At 45.0% G+C, this 23940-nt stretch overlaps 1 protein-coding gene across 1 annotated transcript; it reads right to left on the minus strand.

The window, feature by feature from the left end:
* Positions 1-613: 613 nt before the first annotated feature.
* LOC149330981 (venom metalloproteinase Antarease-like) lies at positions 614-23344 on the minus strand. The gene is made up of 12 exons (XM_089559529.1): positions 23296-23344; positions 19603-19766; positions 16951-17043; positions 14464-14587; positions 10349-10491; positions 6345-6416; positions 5689-5807; positions 5465-5517; positions 4481-4589; positions 4263-4397; positions 1856-2000; positions 614-625 (listed from the first exon to the last, which is right to left on the minus strand). Exons 1-12 carry the CDS (start codon positions 23342-23344, stop codon positions 614-616), a joined length of 1218 nt encoding a protein of 405 aa, XP_089415655.1.
* Positions 23345-23940: the final 596 nt, after the last annotated feature.

The raw sequence follows: 23940 nt of genomic DNA on the forward strand, positions 1-23940 counted from the left end.
AATGCGCACACCGCCCCGCCAGCGCTTCTACTCCTTCACCGATAGCCAGCGCCACGGCTGCCGCGGCGGCGCAAGCTGGTACTTCCGCCATCACAGGCCGCGAGGCGCATTCGGCAGGCCGCTCCCAAGGGAGATCGAGCGGCCGTGATTCTGCTATACTTCTCGGGTGGGTTCTGACATAGATAATGCTTTTTTACAGACTACACCTTCAGCACTGACACCAAGAGTGCATTAGAATTGCCGGCTTTTCGTAACCGTTGAGCTGTTCGTTCCAAATATCGCTAGTCCTGCGCTCGCATCACGTGTACAGCGCCTTGTTAACGCTCATTGTTACAATGCTTCATTTGGCTAGTTAAGAGTGAGCTGATTTATATGAAAGCGGTGTTTTCTTATTTAAAGGTGCATATTCAGCATGTGGGAGCTCCTTGAAAAGTTCGCCGGATGTCATGGAAACCACCTGATGACACTTTACTAGCTAACCTAATGAATTTCCAGCAAAGAAGGAAATTCTCCTCCTCAGCTGTCTATTTCGTATGTCCGTGTATTCAAGCGCAACAAAGTTCCATGAATTTCCGTGAAATAACTTGTCTGTAAAAAACGTAGCTCTCGATCTTCAGTATGCAGCCTGTCAGATGTGAAGAGAGGTGTAAACACACCTCGTTTAACTCGGAAACTGCACTTCAGGCTCTGGTTGCATGAAAAGTTCTTGCAAAGGCACGATAGGTTACACACACCTCACATAAAACCTTGAGAACGCGCTAGCATGGCAATTCCGATCAAATGTGCTGAAAATAATTTTTCGATTTCTCAGAGCTCGTAAATTGCGTTTACACTTAAGCCATAAATGTGGTAAGAAATTTCAATTACAGCTTTTACAATTTTTGGCTGCAGTGATTGCCGTAAAATATTTTTGCGAGCTTACTGAGACCTTTCACAGTTATTTAAGAAATGTCGCTTTAAACAAAAAATTATGGCGCTATTAACAACTGAAGATATCTGGTTTACCTTAGCAAAAGAGCTATTATGTACGGTGGAGGATTAGTTAGTACGAAAATGTGAAGTTTTATTGCATTTCATACCGTACCCGTATTGACCAACACTTAGTTCTAAAGCACATTTTAAACACTTCGCAGTAGCTAGTAAGGGCCATGTTAATGACAGAGAAGAGGGGGAGGGGGGCGTCTAATTTTTGACGTAGCTTTTTTTTAATAGCTTGGCTCCATATCACATCACCTTTTCTCACTTGACTTCACGCGGTTCCTAGTATAATCTAATTAAACATTTTGCATAGGCAGATTTGGTAATGTATGAGTAAGCCAACCTATTCTTCCTCTGCTTAAAACCAGTTCGCTTCCGCGAATAACCACTGTTTACTTCTGTTACTCCTCCCTTTGCTGAACGGCTCTCGTGCGCCATGCGCTCTTTTTCTATATATAATGTCATTTCTTGTGTTACCTTCAGTTTCCAGTTCAGCGCTGTTACTCTATGTTCCACCTGCGTCCTATTTCACGTGTGATTTTAGAACAGGGATGATGTGTTAACAAGCGACAAATTTATCCACTCTTGTCCTGAGGAAAAAATTTTTCTCCTGCAAACCAGGACCCTTGCGTCCATGCTGCTTTCTTATCGGCCACAAGTACCCCACCATTGCTGGGGAAAAACTAGGAGCTATTATGATTCTGCAGCATGTAGATCTCGTTACACGTTTTTGAGCATTGTATGGACGCTTGCTTTCCTGCTGTGTGATAGTTGGATACCACCAAAACTTCTGCATCGAATACGATCCTATACGTATATATCTGTATAGACTGATAGATAGATACGTATTGTCCTATACGTATAGATTCCTGCTCACCTTCTCGGGGAAGACGATCCTCCGCAGTTTCTTCATAATGAGGTTGCAGTAAAGCCATTCAGTTGTGCTCGTTCCGGGCAAAACATTCGGACTGACCTTGTGCGCTGCACTTCCTACTTCATTAATGCAAGTGTCGTCCAGTTTTCTGCAGGGAAAAAAACGGTATGTTAAGCGTAATCGTTTGGCTTACTTGAAAACTCAGTAAACTTATCTTTAGCCTTGTTAAGAGCTGAGCTTTGCTCCATGATCTTTAATTTATTTTTTTATGAGGGCTTAATTAACCTCCCAAAGCGACTCAGGCTATGGGTGACGCCGTAGTGAAGGGCTCCGGAAATTTCGACCACCTGGGGTTCTTTTGCAGTGCACTGACATCGCACAGTGCACAGACCTCTAGCATTTCCTTCTTCTAAATGGAAGCGCCGTGGCCGGGATCGAACCGGTGTCTTCCGGGTCGGCAACCAAGCGCCATAGCTACTGAGCCACCGCGGCGGCTAGATACTGAGTTTAGCTCCACCATGATCTGATCGTCCATTTATTTATTTTTTTTAATGATAGCGTTAAAGCACTGTTAACCAAAAAATCCAGTGTTAGCGTTGTCGGCTTGAGCGTTGTGCGTGAAAAATCACAAGCATTGCTCTGGCAGGTGGTTCCCAGAGAAGCAACCTAGGAGGCAGGTGGGCCACCTGTGTCACGTGACCTTGCGGCATCACCACAGCCTACCCACACCGAGTAGTGAACAAACTGCCCACCGTGTTGTGCGACCCAGATAGCTGTTCCCGAGTGACCAATAACGAATTTAACTGCCCACCGTGGCAGGTGGCAGTCAGATTAATGATTGGTCAGTCAGGAACAGAGGAACCTGGGTCGCACAAGGCCCACCGCTGGGGCACCTGCCATCGCAGGAGATTGGCACATCGCTTAACCGCTGCACCACTGCGCCAGCGCGCCACTGCGCCAGGAGGAGTACGAGGACACAAAGATATCTATGAGTGTAAAGTAGAGAATACCTTCGGCATATATTGGAATTAACCCATTACACTACCGCATCATACCTTAAGACGGAGCTTAGGTGTCCCCTCCAATGTTTTATTTCTGTGCACATTCTCCATTTATCCTGTTTTTTATTATTGCCAAAATTTGCTTTTTGGAATATATTTAAGAGAATTCTACATACTCGTGGTTTTTTCATTTACAACTGCCTTATAATTAATGGCCCACAGAAAGGTGTGTTGGCATATGCAGGCAACGCGATGTATTGGCACCGCTCAAATTCCTACCTGAGTTTTCAGTTTCCAGCTTCAGGCCTTTTCTTTTTACCACATCACATTTTCACCTCCTAGTAAAGCAGGTAACCTGATTTTCGAAACTGTTTAGCGGCATCAAAGGAAGCAACAGACGGGGTAGCTACACTTTATCACCTATGAAATGTTCTGTGCGTGCTAAAACATTTATTCTCGCTGATCCCCAGAGAGATTCTAACCACTTATCGCTCCTGTGGCTTCTTCGGATGCACATTTTAAACGCTGCACAAAACCCCAGGATGGCCTGGTGAGAAGGCTCGAACACCCGACTACCAAGAAAGGACACTGAGCTCGGCTGCCAGCACCATTTGTCCTGCCCGGCTCACGGACAGCCACTTGTTTTGCTGTTTGAAAATGCATTTCATCATCAAGTCGATGACATTAAGGCATGCAGAGATATTGGACAATAAGGAGCTGCAGCCAGCGGGATGGACACCAAAATCTGAAGTCTCTTTTGCTCATTTTACCAAGTGAAGTTTAATGCTACCTCTGAACTTTATTTACGCCCCCCTTGGCCCCGGCACACAATCCACACTAATATCTGCAGCCTAATCCCGAACATCTCTGGCACATTTCTTTTTTAATCTTATTTGACTATCAGACTGTGGATCAGCCTACCGGTCCATGTCTTTACTGTTTGGGATCATACTGTGGCAGAATGGCAAGTGTTCGCTTCTGCCTAGGTGTAATGTAACTGTTTCTCTTGCATTGGCATTGCCATGTACAGCTATCCATGTGGTGCTAGCTGGTTTATCAAAGCAGCTATTACATTAAGCAGCCCCAATGAAGTGTTTTCTTCAACAAGTGGCCGCCCACACCTTAATCTTTTTCTTTTTCGCAGAACCTGAGTTTCGTTTCATCTCTATTTCATTCTCTACCGTTTTCGTGTTTTCAATTCAAGCGTGCGGCGAATTGTGAACAGCGCTTATTGTACTCTATTCCATTCTGATCTCGTCTATGCCATTGTTTTCGGCTGCCCTTTACGCACTCAGGTTGAAAACAGTGAATACTTCCAAAGCGTTTGCGTTGAAGTTTTTAGAGCAACAAGTGCATATTATTCCAACCTCACTGCTTCCTAGAATACAAGAAGGAACTCGACAACTTACCGCACAACTTCTCTGATTTGATTTTGGCTGCAGTTTGAGAGGCGATACTTTTTTGGGCCTCCATCCTCGTAACTCATAAGGAATCCTTCGGACCACGCGCACTCGCCGGTGCCATTGTCGTGCCACGCACCCAATCTGCATGGTCAGGAGGATTTTCTCAGTTTCTGCATCCGTGTTTGTTGTTAGTCATGAAACAAAGCTGTCTAAAATTCACTTACGAATGAGCAAGCTCGTGAGCCATCGTGTGGACGCCATCGTAAGACCTGGCAACATCTTCCCCCTCGGCGACTCTTAGTGGAGTGCACACTTTGCCAACGAAAGCAAGTCCTGAAAAAAGGACCTTCAGCCAAAATTTCAACCACTGGATGCAACTGATGACAATGTGCATGATTTGCTTCAATGATTGAAGTGGTATTTGTCATTATGACAGGAGCCTAACATCGCATGCGCAACTAAGAAAGGCCACAAAGACGTGATAATTCATTTTTAGATTTTGGTGGGTCTTTGCACTTTAATTCGATGGCTTGTAGATTTAACATCCTTGCTCCATGCAACAGTGTTATTTCATTATTACTTCTTAAAAATGTAGAATATCATTCATTACGTTTTTTTTTCGCGCCCAAGAGAGTGTGCAAGGCGCACAGTGGAGAATTCACCATTTTCGGCGTGCGGTAATAATAATAACAACGATTAGTAAGGCGCCCTGGCTTTGCGCGTATCGAAGTAGCCTGGCTTTAAACATTTAGCAGGAGCGACAAACGAGGCTCTGGGTAAGTTACTTTCGCTGTGGAGAGCTGTCTCAAATGCCAAGCGTCCTTTTGTCTTTGTTATCTGTTTGGTGGCAGCATCTCGTCGTTATATCTTAATTTTATCATTATAGACATTTTGTTTTTGCCTAAATTAGCCTCACAGATTTCCCCACTTTACCTACATGACATATGCGAACGTGTTTCTGTATGTGAACAACAGATTAACGAAAGCGTGGCGAGCAACGAGCAAAAAATAGCAGATGTGGTGTCGAAATGTGGAATCTAGGGCCAAGCACATAACCTCCCTATGTTTAGTTCATCGTGTCAGATAAATATTGCATGAACTAAGCCTTCCTGGGAAATTTGAAGGCATCAGGAAATTCTCCTGTGCTTTTCACACTTCCTGTAAAAATCTGGTTTGGTGTTAGCAGTGAAAATGGCATATCTTCTCACCTGCTACGTTCTTCTGGACTGTACCATTCTCATAAATACTTGCGAGGTTTCGGCTGCAACCGATTGTGAAAATACATTGCAGATCACAACACAGCAGGAACAGTGCCCGTTTCAGCAATGATGAAACCAAATACGGACACCAGATTCGCACGCATTCTGAGGAGCGTGCGGAATCACTTCTGATGATAGAGTAATTCTAGTTTCAAAGAGTCTCAGATACTTACTTAGTAATAAGGTACACCACATCGCCGGGAATGTTTTTCTCTTTGTAATACTTTGCCAGTCCGTATAAGGTTTCGTTCGCCTCTATGGTGCCCACAATGTGGCTTTCAAAAGTGTCGTTCTAAAAGGGGAAATGCATTTTTATTCTTTTTCATTCATTCATTCATTCATTCATTCATTCATTCATTCATTCATTCATTCATTCATTCATTCATTCATTCATTCATTCGTTTACTCGGACATAGAGTATACATGATAAAATGTGCCCACGAGGCGTCGGAAAGTAACCTGTCTCCTAACAAGTCCTCTTCTGTGAGCATTCTTCAGCTGTCAGCACGCACTGTACGTATTTACTACAAACTATATATAAAATATATCTCTGTTCTGGTCAAAAAACGAACGTATGGTTTCGAGAAATAGTTCTTTTTTATAATATTATTTTTAAAAACTCTGAACCTTAGAGAAGTTTTGCACTCTGAAGATGCAAGAACTAGGTAATGGTTAACAAGGGCTTAGATCTCTAACTTTTTTACAAAATTGCCGTTCACAATGAAAACATGCCTGTATAGTTTAATGCAAACGTTATTTTTTTTGCTTAAAAACATGTGGTGGTAGTCACCCTAGTGGCCCATTTGGATGCCGAAGACAAGAAACTCACCGTGCTGTTGGTTACTCCAACAAGCTTGAAAGATATAGATGGGGCTTGCATATCAAGAAACCTTAAATTTACCTGAAATGAAGGCATAATTATTTTTTTTCGTTGAAGCAGTGTTTGTGGCGATTTATAATTGCTATGACTACCTTTGAGTTTATTTCTCCGCGAAGGTTGCTGATATTAAAACGAACACGTCGATAATGGTTAGCTTAAAGTATTACGGAATGAAGGAAAGAGGCGAGTTAGAAGAGGCTTCTGTATCACTTTTTTTGAAGCCACAATTGAAGGCTCCCTCATACCATTTGGCTACCAACCGGACCAATCAGAACAGAGAGCGACTGGCGTCACCGTTTCTATGGTACTGCCGTAGCGTGCGCCAAGCAGTTCGAGTCTGATGCTACTGCGGAAAATCTCGCGGCCGAGGCTGCTGCAGGCGCATTGCCATGAATACGAGTGAAATACTCCCACTGCTACTTGCATTTGCCTTCCGGCATGCTCTCTGCAACACAGCTCGGGTAGCTGGCTACTCTCCTTTTTTTCTTCCTCCACCAATTGCGGCGAGTCACGTCACCAAGCTTTCTACTCACTTTTGAAAAAGAATAGGTGCACACATCAGGAAACTGAATGTTTCTCTAAACGACGCCCAGCTGTATGCCGGCATTTATAGTTGAATATATTAAAAAAAAACCTTGTTTAAGATAGTACTAATATCCAATATTTGGAATGTGCAATACACTTTGGGACGATGGTCAGAATCAACAACACTTTTCACTTGCTTGGTCGTCACAGATGCCACGAAAAGGATCATTCTGGAGTGCTATAAGGCTGTGTTGGAGCGTATATAAAGAAACGAAAATGAATTCCTGCTGCAAAAATTTCATCAATCTAGATACTTTGTTTTCTGTGTCGAAAGTACTTTGTTTGCTGTGTCCCTTACCTAGAACATCAGCGATTCGCTTTCATTTCCCGCCTTCGGCTATACGAGGTCTGTTAGAAAAGTATCCGACCTTTGGCCGAAGAAAAAAAACTGGCATAACTGGAGCGTTAGAAACCTAATCACCTTCAAAGTAGTCTCCTTGGGACTCCATATACATCTCCCAGCGGTGCTGCCATTGTTGGAAGTATTCCGAAAAGGCCCTTTTCGGAATGGAATTGAGTTCTTCTGTCGTTGCAGCCATAATGTCCTTTTTTTTCTGAAATCGCGCTCCTTTCAATGGCCTCTTGATTTTAGGAAACAGCCAGAAGTCGTAGGGGGACATATCAGGAGAGTAAGGAGCCTGTTGAACTACAGGAGCAAAGCAGACATTTGGGCTAGTTGGTGTGAATTCATGGTGGAAAAAACAGCGCAAACTTAGACAGAAAACACAGAAAGAGGGGAGACACTACAAGCGCTGACTCGCAACTAAGGTTTATTAGAAAGAACAGAACACAATATATACAAAAACCACCCACGACTGCGTACGTCATAACAGATTACGTGCAAGCGTGCAATATAATCTAAACAGAAGCATCGCGCGTGTGCACCCGGTTATTTAAGTACCTAAATTCCAATTCTGACAAGGCCACTGAAGGATCGCTCACGCACCGTTTGCCGGTTTTTCGGATAAAGAACGCTTCCATCAGCTCCCGGGTCACCTTATCTTGGTGGAAAAAAAGCACGTCAGTTTTCGGGAAAAGGGGTGTGCATTTGCAAACCCGGCAGTGTGCGGGGAAGGTTGTCTCGCGAGTCACTGCCGAGTAGGTTGCGGTGCTCAAAGCGCCTTACATTTACACAGCGCCCCGTTTGCCTGATGTACACCTTACCGCATGACAGTGGCAACCGATATACAACACCCTTTTTGCAAGGAATGAAAGGCGCCACATGTTTTGTTGTACAGGCCTTGCGATTCTTGTGGACACCAGCCGCCAGTTTTTTGTCAACTTGTGGGCAAATTGCAGCGAGCTTCTTAGGAGCCGAGAACACCACCCTAACATCGTACCTCTTTGCCACGCTCTTTAACCCGTGGGAAAGCCTGTGAGCGTACGGAATGACGGCTGGCCTACGGCGCTCACTGTCAACACGGCCTCTTCCGTTGACTCCTGTCTTAACCCACCTCAGAACTTTTTCTCCTGCCCTGGAGATGACGTGGTCGGGAAAACCGCTGCTTTTCAATCGTACCACTTGCTCTGACACACTTTCCGCAACACGGTGGTGGCACGACCTAGATGTGGCGGCTTTAAGGTACGAAACAGCGATACCGTCCTTGATTAGTTTTGAGTGCCCTGACTCATAACCGAGGAGTGGCTTGACGGTGCGCGGGCGATACATCCAGCAAAGGTGTCCCGGAGTAGCTCTCAAGGACAAGTCAAGAAAGCGTAGCTCGTTGCCAACAGAAACCTCCGTAGTAAAACTTAGACCACGGCCGAACTGTCTGAACACCCTCAGAACGTCAGCCATTTTCGCTGCAGGGTCAGACCCTTCCACGATGACTAAAAAATCATCCACGTATCTGAAAGCCCTCAAGAACAATCCCGCCGAGGCCGTGACTCGCGAGACAACCTTCCCGCACACTGCCGGGTTTGCAAATGCACACCCCTTTTCCCGAAAACTGACGTGCTTTTTTTCCACCAAGATAAGGTGACCCGGGAGCTGATGGAAGCGTTCTTTATCCGAAAAACCGGCAAACGGTGCGTGAGCGATCCTTCAGTGGCCTTGTCAGAATTGGAATTTAGGTACTTAAATAACCGGGTGCACACGCGCGATGCTTCTGTTTAGATTATCTTGCACGCTTGCACGTAATCTGTTATGACGTACGCAGTCGTGGGTGGTTTTTGTATATATTGTGTTCTGTTCTTTCTAATAAACCTTAGTTGCGAGTCAGCGCTTGTAGTGTCTCCCCTCTTTCTGTGTTTTCTGTCTAAGTTTGCGCTGTTTTTTCCACCATGAACTACAGGAGTCTGGTTTTTCGCCAGAAAAGTCTGAATCAAATGCGAGGAATGTGCAGAAGCAATTCCGCGAGGGATGCGCCAATTTATTGTTGACCTCAATTCCGGTCTCTTGCGCCGCACAGCACTACGTAGGCGATGGAGGACACCCCTGTAGTACTCTTTAGTCATTCTTTGATCCTGTGGGGTGCGTACTTTTGGTGTGCCACACAGAGGGAGTCAAAAAAGCAGTCAGCATCACTTTGACATTGCTGCGCACTTGGCGGGCCTTCTTTGGTCTTGGTGACGTGGAATGCGTCCTCTGTGACGACTGGGATTTGGTTTCCGGGTCGTACCCGTACACCCAAGACTCGTCACTAGTGATTACGGCGTCGGTGAAGTCAGGGTAACTGTTTGTGGAATCCAGCATCTCCTGTGAGACTTCAACATGAAGCTGCTTTTTCTCCACCGTCAGCAGCTTCGGCACGAATTTCACCGCAACTCTCTCCATGGCCAAATCTTCGGTGATAATGGAATGTGCAGAAAAATTGCAGATGTCCACCTCTTCCGCACTTTCTCGGATAGTCACACAACAGTCCCGCTTCACCACAGCGTTCACTTCGGCAATTACCTGGTCATTTCGGCATGTTGATGGCCGACCGGAGCGTGGCTCTCTCTCCACAGATGTGCGGCCGTCTTTAAACCAGTTGCACCACTGCTTAATCTGTGTGCTGCTCATAGCATCATCACCGAAAGCCGTCTGAACATTTCGAATGGTTTCCACTTGGCTATCGCCAAGTTTCTGGCAAAATTTGAGGCAGTAGCGCTGCTCCTCTCGCTCCAACATTTTCCTTGCAACAAAAAACCGACGAGAGCACTGCGCACTGCTTCCCAGCGACTGACGCTATCGGCAGGCGGGAAAAAATTCGTGCATGCGCACGAGGGTTCAAGGTCGGCTGCTGTAAGCGCGCTTGTTTCATATCCATCACGTGTTCGCAAAAAAAAAATAAAGTCGGATACTTTTCTAACAGACCTCGTACATGCTCTCTACATGCTTCTTAATAGTGAATGCTAAGCATAAATAACAGTAAACGCGGGCTTACCGCATTCGTCATGACTGCCAAGTACGTTATCAGCTCTTCTTCGTTTACGAAATTCGCTTGGTGCTCTTCGTCGGAAATGATGTGCAGATCCACTACGAACTTCGAAACATTATTTGGCCTTGACGTCTTCGTAGGAGGAAAGGCTATTAAAATATACGACAAAAATATTGCACAGTTTCTTGGTTTAGGAGACTCCGACAGCCGCAGTCCGCGTACTTTAAAGCTTTTATTAGCTCCCCACCATATAATCATATGCAGCATCTTTCTTTCCCAGAGTTCTCGCCTTCTAGAACGTGCGCTCTGCAATTGGCTGTTTTGAGTCACGGTCAACAGCGTCATCACATTTAGGCTGCCGTTTCGGCTAGCGCTACCACGAAGACCGTTTAGACAGGTCTCGCGCTCACCTATCTGCATACATGTGAAAAGGCATCTGGTCTTTCTTAAGAGCGCAAAAAAAAATGTAATCCTTCATTTTGGCATACGACAAACCCGGAAACTGAAACTCAGTTCTTCAAGATGTTAGTACTGCATTCACTCCTCTCCCTATCTCGGATAGTTTTCTTTGAAAAGCAAGAACGGTTATATTTAAAGCAATACAAGAGTAACTTTCACCACGAGAGATGCCAGGAGTAAAAGCTTTAGGGCATTTTCTATAGGGTATAATTTTACACCAGCTGCTGTAGTCGCCTTGAAACTTGTCTGAAAGTTCGCTTAAATGTGCAAAAGTAAAAGCAGGTACAAACGAAAGCAATACTTACACTTTGCAATATTCGTTAGTGTCGTCAAGACAGAGGAATGAGCACTGGAAGCTGGGAAACAAAATTTATTATTCATAAAAACCATGTAACGACAGGTCGACCTACGGTAAGAAATTATCGTTTCCCGTTTCAACCGCGTCGTAAATATTTCACCTTTAGAAAACTTGGAGTAAGCAAGGCGTTTTACAGCATTCAACAAATGAGTGTGCCAACACAACTAGTACCGGTAGTGCGGAATGAAAACACATTCCATCCACGTAACCAACAATAAATTCGTAACTCAAGAAAGTGCATCCATTACACTCTAAGCGTTTTTGAATTCACCTTTATTTTCAACATTTCACGATGTTGACGGTATCCCAGGCTAAAAGCTGTAGCAACAGCTTGACGAAGCCTGGAAGCCGGCGCCAGGCAACAGTGACAGCAGTACAAAAAAAAAATTTGTACAAGATATCAATTGCTATCACGTTTTATCACAGTCACATTTTATCACGGATTTACAAAAACAAGAGGTGAAGTAAATGAATCAAAAAAGATATCGGGATGTTATGCAAAGGCTAGGGTTAACATGTATATGATACTGCAAAAAAAGCGATAATTGCACATATGAGAGGTTAAACTACCACGTGTATGTATTTATTATACGCGTTACCATTTTACGCCAGAAACAGCAAACACGGGTCCCTCCGGAAACACCGAACGCAAGATTTTACGTGTTATTCGAGCGTTATTAAAACTCGATAGACTGATCTTATTTGGTAACAGTGACACTGTATAGCTTAATGAATGGAGATGGTAATTAGTTCGATGGTGTGGAATCAACCATGTTTTAGAATTATTGCAGCGCAACGCTGCACCTAAGCGTTTCATTAGGAATTCTTCATACATTTTATTAGCAAAGTAGAAGTGGTAGAGGAGGCGGTAACTGTAAACAGATTCGATATTTATGGCATGATGCTGACGAAATAGTGCGGCTGAAGGATGCAAATATGGCACATTGTTTATGCAACGCATGGCTTTTTTTCTAGACGCAAAAGTGTACCGACGTTTTTTTTTTTGTAGTTCTCCATACTAGTGTGCAATAGTTAAGGTGTGAACGGAAGAGTGCGTGGTAAATTTATAGTCTAATGGATATCGGAAAGAGATCACGCGTTCGAAATAAGGCTCCTACAGCAGATGAGAGTTTTTTAGCCATTTGCTCAACATGACTGTCCCATGTCATCTGACTGGAGAATACGACACGAAGTATTTTATGTTTTTTCACGTTAAATATTCCATTAGGTCCTAATTTTAGCTCACGACTAAAGGCCAAGCGTTTATTTTTAGGCGGAAATAAAATTGTTTTTGCTTTGTCCCATTTATTTTTAAGCTGTTTGTTTCGGACCATTTCAGTAGTTTTGACAACGCATTATTTGCCATTTTAAATAAATCAGCTTCATTAGTTGGGCTAAAGAACAATCTTGAATCATCCACATATAATACAAATACGGCATTATCATCAGTAGACATAAGGTCATTTACATAGATATTAACGTCCCAAAGCTACCCAGGCTAAAAGGGAAGCCGTAGTGGAGGGCTACGTGCTACGCTTGGGCTACGCTTCCTCACGGCATGCCTGACCTGTTCACCAAGAACTGCGACAGTTCCTGCGCCATTTCCTTCCTCAAAAGCCTGCTTGTTTTTTACTTCTTCCTCTTACGACGTGGTTCATGTGCCGCTCAGGACTGAGATAATTACTGCGCCCTTCTCTTGACCTTACTCTTCCCTCTGCACGCCACTCCACTGCACATATCCCTGATTTTGTCATAGAGCCATTGCTCTCGAAGATTCCGAGATGGTCGACGTTACTACAGAGCCCTCCACTACTGACCTCTATCTCTCTTCTTCTACACCCACCTTCCTCCCTTCCCTCAAGGCGCGAGGGAGCTGTCCGCCGAGAAATCCTGCAAGATAGCTACACCCGTAGCTACCAACCCACACACAAAAAAAAAATAACATGGATACCATGTAACCAGGGCATCCCAGGGAACGAGAGCGCACATGCCTGAGCCCGAGCATTTCTGCCCCGGGCACCCACTACAGATGCCGTGGAACCACTACTCCTAGACCACTACTTACACCGACACTTAAGATTATCACGTCGGTTCTACCCTCCGGCGGCCAAGACACTAGACAAAGGGGAGGAAATACACCTCCGAAAGCTACAACAACCGACGAAGACTACACGAAATAGACCCGAAGACATTTGACTCACGATGCAAATTCTGCGGGGAGAAGGCAGACCTGTACCATATGGTATGGGCCTGCCAACGAAATCAGGCGATCACTGTTAATAACCAGCCAACGCAGGAGGGGTGGGAGGCAGCTCTGACCAGCTCGGACGAAACGAGTGAAAAGCAACTCATCGAAAGAGCCCGGACAGCAGCCTACGCCAATGGGGTTCCGGACTGAGAGCTCCAACCACCGCTACAACCTCCTAAAAATTTTATAAAAAATATTTTCGCCATCACCCCCGATTTTCGACATTACTACGGAGCCCTCCACTACTGACCTCTATCTGTCTTCTTCACCACCCGCCTTGCTCCCTTCCTTCAAGGCGCGAGTGAGTTGTCCGAGTGAGACATGGCACGAGTGAGTGAGTGAGACATGGGAGGGAACTGAGCCCTTAATTTCCTCAAAACCAATTTTTATTTTCATTTCGGGTATCTTTTGCTGAAGCAGCAGCAGCACCAGCTAGGGTCGTGGTAGCATCGGTCTACGGGGTTGCTGACGCCCGCTTTTCCTTTCATTCTTTCCTCCCACATATCTGTCAACTCGCCTCTGTCTGCTAATAGTTGTGGTTTTGGCCGCCTTGCTGGGAGCTGTCCATACGCCCTTGAACTTTCTTCTTGATTCTTCATTCGACAACAACAGCACAGGCTCGTTCCCGGCCGACGAGCCCGCAGCGGTGACTAAGGGGTTAGTGCTCTCGGCTACTGAGCCGGAGGCTCCGGGTTCAAATCCGGCCGAGGCGGCTGCCTTTTGGTTGAAGGCGAAAGGCGAAAGTCGTCCGTGTGCTTCGCGATGTGTATTAACGTTAGCGATAATTAGGTGGTCAAAATTCCGAGCTGTGAGACAGTTACTGCGGCTTTTTGTTTGTCAAAAAGAAATCAATTCTCTGAATAATTTGGCTAGTTCGGCTTTTTGGTACAAAGGACGAGGACAGAAAAAGGAACGCGTGAAGACAGCGCTTGTATGACTGACCAACCCAAGTGGAAAACTCTCTTGGTCTCCAACGCTTTAACAGCTACTACTATGCGTCAGTCGGGAAGCTTCGGCTTGAGAGATAACCCTCTAAAAGTAAGGGTCCATATTTACCCCGTTTTTCCGGGTCTTCTTTGATCTCCTCAACTTCGTAGAGGCTGTGAAGTATTTGGCCGTGCGACGAGCGCTCGGCTTCTGCGAGTGGCTTGATTCTCAACTTGTTGTTGATAATGCCTTCCTGATGGGGAGCAATGGCGAAAATTTTTTTCAAATATGGGCAGCCAGCAATACAGTAATTGCTTTCTGTGCAACTAGGGTCAGGAGAAAGTGCGTATAGGTATACTGTTGCCCCAACAAATGTAATGTCTAGAACCCATTAACGGAAGGTACTGCAAGAACTTACTTATACATTTGGGAGTATGAAAATAGACTTCTTCCCTTATCGACATTCAGTATATGACAAGTACGGCACGGCACACATTCTTCTAATGAGAACCCTAAAATAGCTATCTTAGATGCCATGAAATTAGTGTATTGCACAAAGAAAAAAACAAAGCCTAGCTATCTTCCAGTAATATTCCACTAATATTAGCTATCTTGTTAGTGAATTTGCTGCCAAAAAAAAAGATTTTTCTTTAATTAAGTGAGCGCCTAATTTTCCTGCTGCGCATACAAATAACATGGCTTGTTTAAGAGAAATTGTATTGCTTTTTGGCACCATTAATAATCCCCATGCAAAGTTATTTGGCGCCAGGGCAGTTACACGGCCATCAGCTGCCGGTTTATTAGTTGCGCAGCTCGCACAGCGCATAGTACTACTTGATATTTAGGAAGGCGTCAAGACTTAATGTTCTTTGCAAGAAATAGTATCTGTATAGGATTTACAGACTTTAGCAAGATATACACGTTTTCTTCAAGAAAAAGTAAAAATAAGACGCGCACGTATAATTAATAACTGAATTTAACTTAGAGTGCACTGAAGTTGTCTTTCCTCAACTCTCGATATTCTGAAAGCTCGCTATTTTCTTTGAAGAGAGAGCTATATAGGCCCATGCATATGCTATTCGTGATAAGAACACGTGCAAAACTAACATGCGTGCCCTCCAGTCAGTGCAGGGTCAGGCCCTTCGCACATGCCTAGGTCTCCCTCGGAGCGCATCAACACTGGGTAGCATTGCACTCGCCAAAGACCACCCGATCTCTACTTATATTGTCCTAGACTGCTTGCGAATGCACATACGTCATATCTCAAGGATTCCACAGCATCACCTTGCGCCTCTGCCACTGCAGAGACCACATTCTGCATTTGCAAAGGTGATAAAGACGCAACAGTCGTCGATCCCACAACAGTTCACCCCGGCAGCACTACCTCCCTCTCCTCTGTGGTGTATGCGGCTCCCATGTGTGCGCCTTGCTATTCCGGGGATAGCGAAGAAGTCAAATTTATCTACGCCAGCCATTAAGCAACTGACACTGTCCATGCTCCACTTCGATTATTCGGAGCGTATTCACGTCTATACGGATGGATCAGTAACCTCTACTAGTTCTGCTTGCGCTGTGGTCGTTCCTGCGCGACAGACTCAAATTCACCAACAAATTTCGCATCGGACTACCTCTACTGGAGCAGAGTTGGCCGCACTTCTTGCGGCGGTACAGTATATCTCACAACAATCACCTCAAAAATGGGCTGTTTTCTGTGATTCAAAAGCTGCCCTACAATGTCTTCAATCTTCCTTGAGACATAGCGACCATGAGCAACTTACAGCGGAGATACGATATCTGCACCACCAGGCAATCGAACAAGATCATGAAATCATCTTTCAGTGGGTACCAGGCCATAGCGGCATTGTTGGTAACGCCTTAGCTGACGATGCTGCTCGATCGGCTCACGATACAACCAACACTGTCCGCATACCACTGACAAGAGCTGACGCAGCAAGGCACCTTCAACTGCTCGCCCGAAACCTGACTGTAACGTCGTGGTCTGCCCCTGGAGGTTGGACACCCCGCTCGCATCACTTCAACCTCTTGCTCCAACATCATATACCATTCGGCCTCCCCCGCAGTGATACTACGCTGTTGTGCCGCCTGTGGCTGGGAGTGGCGTTCACAAACGCCTATTCCCATCTCATCGCAATGGCTGACTCTGCTGCATGTGACCAGTGCGGTTGTGACGAAACGATCAGCCATCTCCTCTGTGACTGCCCTCGTTTTGAGCAGAGCGCGGTTTCCTAAGTGCTTCTCTGCTCCGCTTGGACTCGCGTCCTTTAACAGAGTCTAACGTTCTGGGGCCTTGGACACAACCTTCCAGACAACGGAAAGCGGTGAAAGCGCTCCTGACTTTCTTAAGGGACTCGGGGTTGCATTCCCGCCTATAATCTTTAAGTTTTCAGTGCGCGCCCTCTGTCCCTGTGACATAGTGGTCGCTGGACACTTAGACAACTCATTTCCTTGCCGCTCTTTTTCCTTTTTTCCCCTTTGTTCCCCTCCCCAAGTGTAGGGTAGCCAACTGGGCATCGCCTGGTTAACCTCCCTGCCTTTCCGTCCTTTTCTCTCTCTCTCTCTTTGTTGAATATCGTATAAATGTGCTGCATAACTCACAATATGCAGTGATCCATCCTTGTGGTGTACGTGCACAGAGGACTGTCGGTCAACGTCGTGATAGATATTCTCTCGGATGGAAGTTGTGTCGATCTGGAAATGTTCATACATGAGGCCGTTGCCGAAGTGACAGTTCACTGAGGGCTATCACTGACTGCAAGTGAAGAACATTGAGCACTGGCGGAAGAAATCTGTGAGCGAAAAAATGGTGAGCACTTGTACCTTCTTAATCAATATTCTTTGATATTTGAATCATATATGAATCATAGTTTTAGAACTGAAGGCACAGCGCGCGGAAGACAGGACTAAGGAAGGGACATAGTTTTAGATATTACAAATAAAATTAAAACTTTTGGAATTCGTGACAAAGCATAGCAATGGGTTGTTAAGAAACTATATGTGCAATTGGCATCAAATACATTGTTGACTAAGCAGGCTAAGGGTTCACAACAAACAGTCGTGTACCCTTCTCGTCTTTGTGTGTGCACAGTACCCTTTGTTCGTCATGATTGACCGACTCGCCCAACAGCGCACACTCTTAAATAACGGCAACTGTTAGACGTAACCATGTACAACATTTAATTATTTTTTTTCCTTTTACGCTGCGAAAAGCGTAATTGAACGCATGCGAATTAGCTGCAGATTCGTGATGATCTTTTACAGCTGTCTTAATACCAGCGGTTAGTCAGCGCTCCATAACCCGCGCATATTTTCTGCATTTTTACCTTACTTTGAGCTGAAATAATAATTAAGCAACAAGCTGCAATTACAGAGCCCGCGAATCGCGTTCGCATATTGCAGTGCGAAAACTACAATATGCACATGGTAAGAAAAGAGGCAATCAGCTCTTTTAGCAGGCGATTTAGCTGAAAAAACAATATGCCGGACGTTTCAGCGAACACTATCGAACATGTTTTCAAAAAAAACGAAAGAAAACTTTTTTCAGGCACAATCGTCCAGCTGCGGCTGGCGTCGGTAGTATTGAAAAGCATGCTGACTATCCAGTTAAGTAGCTAAATTTTAGTAACAAACTTTTTAATTGGCATAGTCTGACGGTTAGGCTGACCGTTAGCCAAGAATAAGGCAATGCCGCATTATTTTTTGAAACAAAGGAAACCTCGTTCTCAAAAGCCGCACAGCGAGAGCACATCTAGCGCTTTTTGCCGCGGAAACCGCAACGTATCGCATAAGGTGTGCCGAAGATACAGTGCAAACTGAACGTCCACTGGGGACATATTTTAATGCGCAGGGCGAACAATTCCAACCATCGCGTCAGTTGTAGAGGCGCATACATTTGCGTTCCATTCGTCGCTCAGTGCAACAGGAAAGATAGTCAGCGCCGACTATATGGCCGCCATTTGTTGCAACCGATTATACAAAGCAGACAATCCACGCTGTATAATAGCGCATGCAGACATTTGTAATTCGCCGCCGTTGGCGTTAGAACATGTCTCCAGTGAACTTTTCGTGAGCACTGTATTTGTCTCACATCTCGCAAGCTGTTTCAATTTTCTCCGGAGAAAAGCCATTCATTTTCTCGAACTGAGTGTATGTTAAATGCGACCTTTCCTTCTTTTCCAAAACCGGCATCAACTTGTTCAGCATGCTACCTGCTCGTCAATGGCTCTAACCACTCTACTGTGATAGTTTAAAGATAATGATTAACTTATAGCTAATAAGCTAGCTTATTTGAATTATTTTAAGATTCCGGATAGCTGACATTTTTTTCTTGAAATACTTCTTTCATTGAGGACCCTTTAATTTTAGGTATTCTTGAAAAGGGATCGCTGAAAAACATAATACGTAGTTATGACGAAGAACTCAAACGTCACAATAAGAAAAGCTTGACTTTCAAGTCTACCACTTGGCAAGATTGAAATGCCATCGATTGCCTATCCTGAGGTCCCGATACCGCACTCGACAAAACGACATTCAAATGCAAGCTTTAATGTTTTTACTGCTTCAAATGCGAACATGTGCCCTTGTCCGGGTATATAAATATAAAGCACATCTTTTATTGCTGTATGCTGGAATCGGTGCGTAGGAAAAATGTGCAGGAATAATTAATTCTGGTTTTTGTCCCTCGCTTTTTATTTTACACTGCACAGCTTTCTGGTTGCAGCCGAAACATCTCACCTGCCCAAAATAAATGAAAATGTAGCTACTCAATTTAAAATAAACTGTGAACGAATAAACTATCATTTTGTCGCACTTATAAACTACTGCAAATATAACTGAAGCTTCACTATCGCTAAATTCACTCATGTACATGGGATTATAGCGTTTGCCCCCACCTTAATACGACTGCCACGTGTTCGATCCCGACCGCGGCGGTCGCATTACGATGAACGCGAATGTTAGAGGCCCATTTAAAGTGAGGTCTCAGTGCACGTTAAAGAAACCCAGGTGGACTAAATTATCCCGGGCAGTCCACAACGGCGTGGTTCATATCCTGTGTCGCTTTGGAACTGTAAGCCCCATAAACCAACGAGCCAAAGCACATTTTCGCGCTTAAATGTACCTTTGCGTTTATCGTAAGTGAACGAGTACTAAGATCATGACTTCAGCTCCAAACTTCAAAAACACAACTATACGGAATCGAAACTGGTTGCATGTTTACAGAGAAGACTGGAGTAGTTCGTTTTAACTTACCGTCTCCAAATGGTACCCACTTCCTGCGTCCGTAGCAAAAAGCAGCCTTTCTGCCAATACTGAGCTCTTTTCCAAGTTGAGAGTGATGTCGCTGACTCGAACCACCAAATTTGTATCGGTCGTTCGTTCTTCCACTACGCTCGGATAAACTAAGAGCTGTTTTTCTGTGCGAAATTTGAGAAAAACATATTAGACTGTCAGGTAAGCGTTGACGGGCTATAAATCACGCAAATTAAGCGGCGTCTAAAACGCCTGTCGTTCTAGCTATCGTTTATACCGGGTGTCCCAGCTAACTTGAACCAAGGGTTTAAAAATGAAATATTGGAGTCAGGAGAGTGAAACTACCTGCATATTGGTGATAGGCATTTGGCGCACCACGGGAAATTTTTTGTATCGCAATTACTTAACTAGTAATTAAGATAATTTTTTTAAATTTTTTAATATTGACTTTAGACACTAAATGTGATTCGCAAAGTTGTAGAGCACTTTCAGAAACCCGCATTCCATTATTCGCCATAAAGAAAACCTTACGTGTACCTCTTTTTCCGAGCTCGAAAGAAAGCCCGCGAAATACAAAAAAAATCACGTGACGAGCACATTTGCGCGTCGCGATCGTGCTGCTCTCAACCGTGCTTTCAGTGAACGAAATCAGCTCCGGCCTTTATTCGACGGCCCCGTTGCAGCGGCAGGCCGATATCTTGGCGGGGGTTTTTCGTCCGCGTCAGCTAGTTGGCACCCGGCGACGACGACTTAGTCCCAATCTGATAAGATACTGAGATGGCGAGTCTGCTTTGTCACTCAGAAGCAAAAGAGAAATACAGGGAATAATGTTTCGCCGCGAGGTGTTGGCGGCTGTGTGTTGCAGTTTCCTAATGAGGATTTTGAAAGCTGGAAGCAGCGGTGAAGCACAGTTTGTCGTGTGCTCTTCTTATGCCACTCTCATGCGAGACTGAATCTTTGGTGTAGTGATTACTAGCACTGCAGACATGCCGTTTACAAATGAAGAGAAAGCAGACATGGTTCTGGCTCTAGGTGCATGTCATGGGAACAGAAGGCGCGCTGCAGACCTTATGCAACAATGGCACCCAGGCAGGCGGCCAAGTTCAGTAACGATCCTGCGTGCCTTCGAGACGCTGCGACGGATGGGCAGTTTTACGTCCACACGACACAGAGCACCTGTTTTTGACGAGGACTTCGAGACGCATATTTTATCGCTGTTCGCTCTGGAACCCCAAGCAAGCGTGCGCAGCGTGAGCGAGGATACCGGAGTCTCCAGGTCATCAGTTTGGCGAATACTGCGCAAACACCGCCTGCATCCGTACCACGTACAGCTTCATCAAAATCTGTTGCCACGGGACTTCCAAAACAGGACCGATTTTGCTAATTGGATTCTGATAAAGATGCAGGACGACCCGGATTTTTTGAACAAAGTGATATGGAGTGACGAAGCTAGTTTTTCGCGCAATTCACAGGTGAACCTGCACAATGCTCATTACTGGAGCGATTCAAATCCCTACTGGGTTTTACAGACGCAGCACCAGTACCAGTGGTCATTTAGTGTTGGGTGTGGACTTTTCGACGGTACTTTGATCGGGCCTGTGTTTTTCGACCAGACGCTGACAGCAGATCGCTACACCAATGATATCCTCAGAGGACCCGTTGACGACTTCCTTTCGGATCTACCGCTCGCCAGGGCCACAAATGTGTGGTTTCAACACGATGGCGCCCCCGCGCACAGCAGCGCCAAGGCTCGGACCTGGCTCGACGCAGCGTTCCCGCAGAAATGGATAGGACGACTAGGTCCCGTGAACTGGCCAGCCAGGTCTCCTGATATGACACCTCTGGACTACTTTTTGTGGGGTCATATCAAGGACAAGGTGTACAGCACACCAACTTCCACACCGCAAGACCTTAAAGACAAAATAACGGAAGTCTGTTTAAACATGCCTGAGGCTGTCATACGAAATGCAACGGCTGATTTGGTTACAAGATGCCATAGCTGTATCGTCGCACAAGGTGACCTATTCGAGCACTTTTTATAATTGGTAAGAAACCGAAATGAAATGGAGTCAGGACAACCGCATGCCACGGCTGTCATCGCCGCACAGCCAAGCCATAAACCGCCACTTTTATTTTCTTTGCAACTGGCAAATAAAACTCCTCTCATTTGAAAACTTCGAGCTTGGCAGTCTTTATCGCGACTGCAAAGCGCAGCGCACTCGCTGCAATTTACACCGTCACGCGCGAACTGGCTGACACGGCCGAAGAAACCACCACCAAGATATCGGCCTGCCTCTGAAACGGGGCCGCCGAATGAATACCGGAGCTGATTTCGTTCACTGAAAGCACGGTTGAGAGCAGCACGATCGCGGCGCGCGAATGCGCTCGTCACGTGGTTTTTTTTGTATTTCGCGGGCTTTCTTTCGAGCTCGAAAAAAGAGGTACACGTAAGGTTTTCTTTATGGCGAATAATGGAATGGGGGTTTCTGAAAGTGCTCTCCAACTTTGCGAATCACACTTAGTGTCTAAAGTCAATATTAAAAATTTAAAAAAAATTATTTTAATTACTAGTTAAGTAATTGCAATACAAAAAATTTCCTGTGGTGCGCCAAATGCCTGTCACCAATATGCAGGTAGTTTCACTCTCCTGACCCCAATATTTCATTTTTAAACCCTTGGTTCAAGTTAGCTGGGACACCCGGTATAGTTTGCCTGACACCTGTGCATATTTCTTATCTCTCTTTTTCCCTCCTCTTCTATTGGTCTTATCCGCTCGATAGACGATACAGCGTTTGCGACGTGGATCACATGCAAGGCCCTCAACGCTCAGCCAATCGCACACCATGCATTGCTTTTCTTTTTTTATTTTATGCGATATCCCAGGAGCCTTCATAGAGTGAAAACCTGGCTATCGTCCACGTCACACCGGGCAGGTGGTCACAGCTGCCGCCTTCCACACCTGTCACCTGCCAACCGGCCACCTATCTTCTTGGCACCTCTCTACTCTCCCCCCCCCCCCTTCGTCCTTTCCACTTCTAGAGTAGAGGAGGAAGAGGCCGGACTAAGAATGACCCAGCTCATATAAAGCTGCCTACGATTGACGCAGGAACAGTTAATAAAAGAAGTGATCAGAGGGAACAAAATCATAATTAGAATGAAATCATGAATACAGTAGTGCTAAAATTTGTATATAATCACAGCTGCAATAGATTGGCGAGTGAAATAAACATGCTATTGCATTTCCTGCCCATCACTGAAAACTCGACCACCACTTCATATTTTTCTGTCGATCTTTTTATAAACTCGCTAGCTCAATATCTGAAGAGAAGTGGGCTTTGGGTTGTGTTACATTCGTATGACTCTCTAAACCTGAGCCTCCAGAAAATAACGAAAGGAGTTGGAAGACAGTCATTTGCAAGTAAGCATTTGTTACTAATGTGTAATCTTATCATAATCTTGTGTTGTTGATGTGTGTGTGTTCTTTTTTCTGCTCTTGATAAAACGTTGTGCCTGCCATTTTTTGTAACCAAACTCACGTTTGAAGTATGCTTCTGAAAGCACTGCTGTGTAAACTTTGTATCTGTATGCTCCCACCTGCTTGATCTGCCGCGACTGCAGTATCTTCCAAATAAAAACAAATAAATAATTCAGGCTAACCCGTAATAATTGTAGCCTTACAAATTAATAACTTACGTGCGTTGCTCCACGCCAGCAAATGCAGAACTACAGCGACACCGAGCATTTCTTCTGTGGCCGGCGCTGCCCGTACAGAAGAGCGAGTCGCTAAGCTCCTTCATTGACAGCTTTTGGTTTCGCGCCTATAAATAACGCATTACAAAGGTCGGTGAAAGCTTCACATCGACCGCTACCGGACTTTGTATTTTTGCGACCAGCAGTGAATAACGCCGTGCACTTTATCGTTTTAAAGTTGCCATTCGCTCTGAACTACAATCGGTGATCTGGTGATCTACATCAGGTTAAATCGGAAAGCGATTTTGTCATTTCGAAATATCCCCGAGGAAGGTCATTAACGCCCACAGAACTTTCGATGACCGTCCACTATACTGAATTAACATAAGTTTGTCTTTATTCTATCCGGTATTATAATTATTTTCTGCTTTACAATGTGGGGCGAAGGGACCGCGAAGCTATGACGTAGCAATTCAGATAAATGAGGAGCTTTTAGCCAACGTAATGTGAAGGCTGTGCAGAAAGCAAAATGCGCCTTTGAGCAACTTCACTTCAAAAAATGGCGTTTTGGGTGGCCAATGCAGATGTGTAATGATAATTATGAAGACACCTAGAATAATTTTTTAATGTTATAAATCGACTGCAACG

The sequence above is a fragment of the Amblyomma mixtum genome, chromosome 9 (assembly GCF_055824585.1).
Source record: "Amblyomma mixtum isolate Tamu chromosome 9, ASM5582458v1, whole genome shotgun sequence".
NCBI lineage: Eukaryota > Metazoa > Arthropoda > Arachnida > Ixodida > Ixodidae > Amblyomma > Amblyomma mixtum.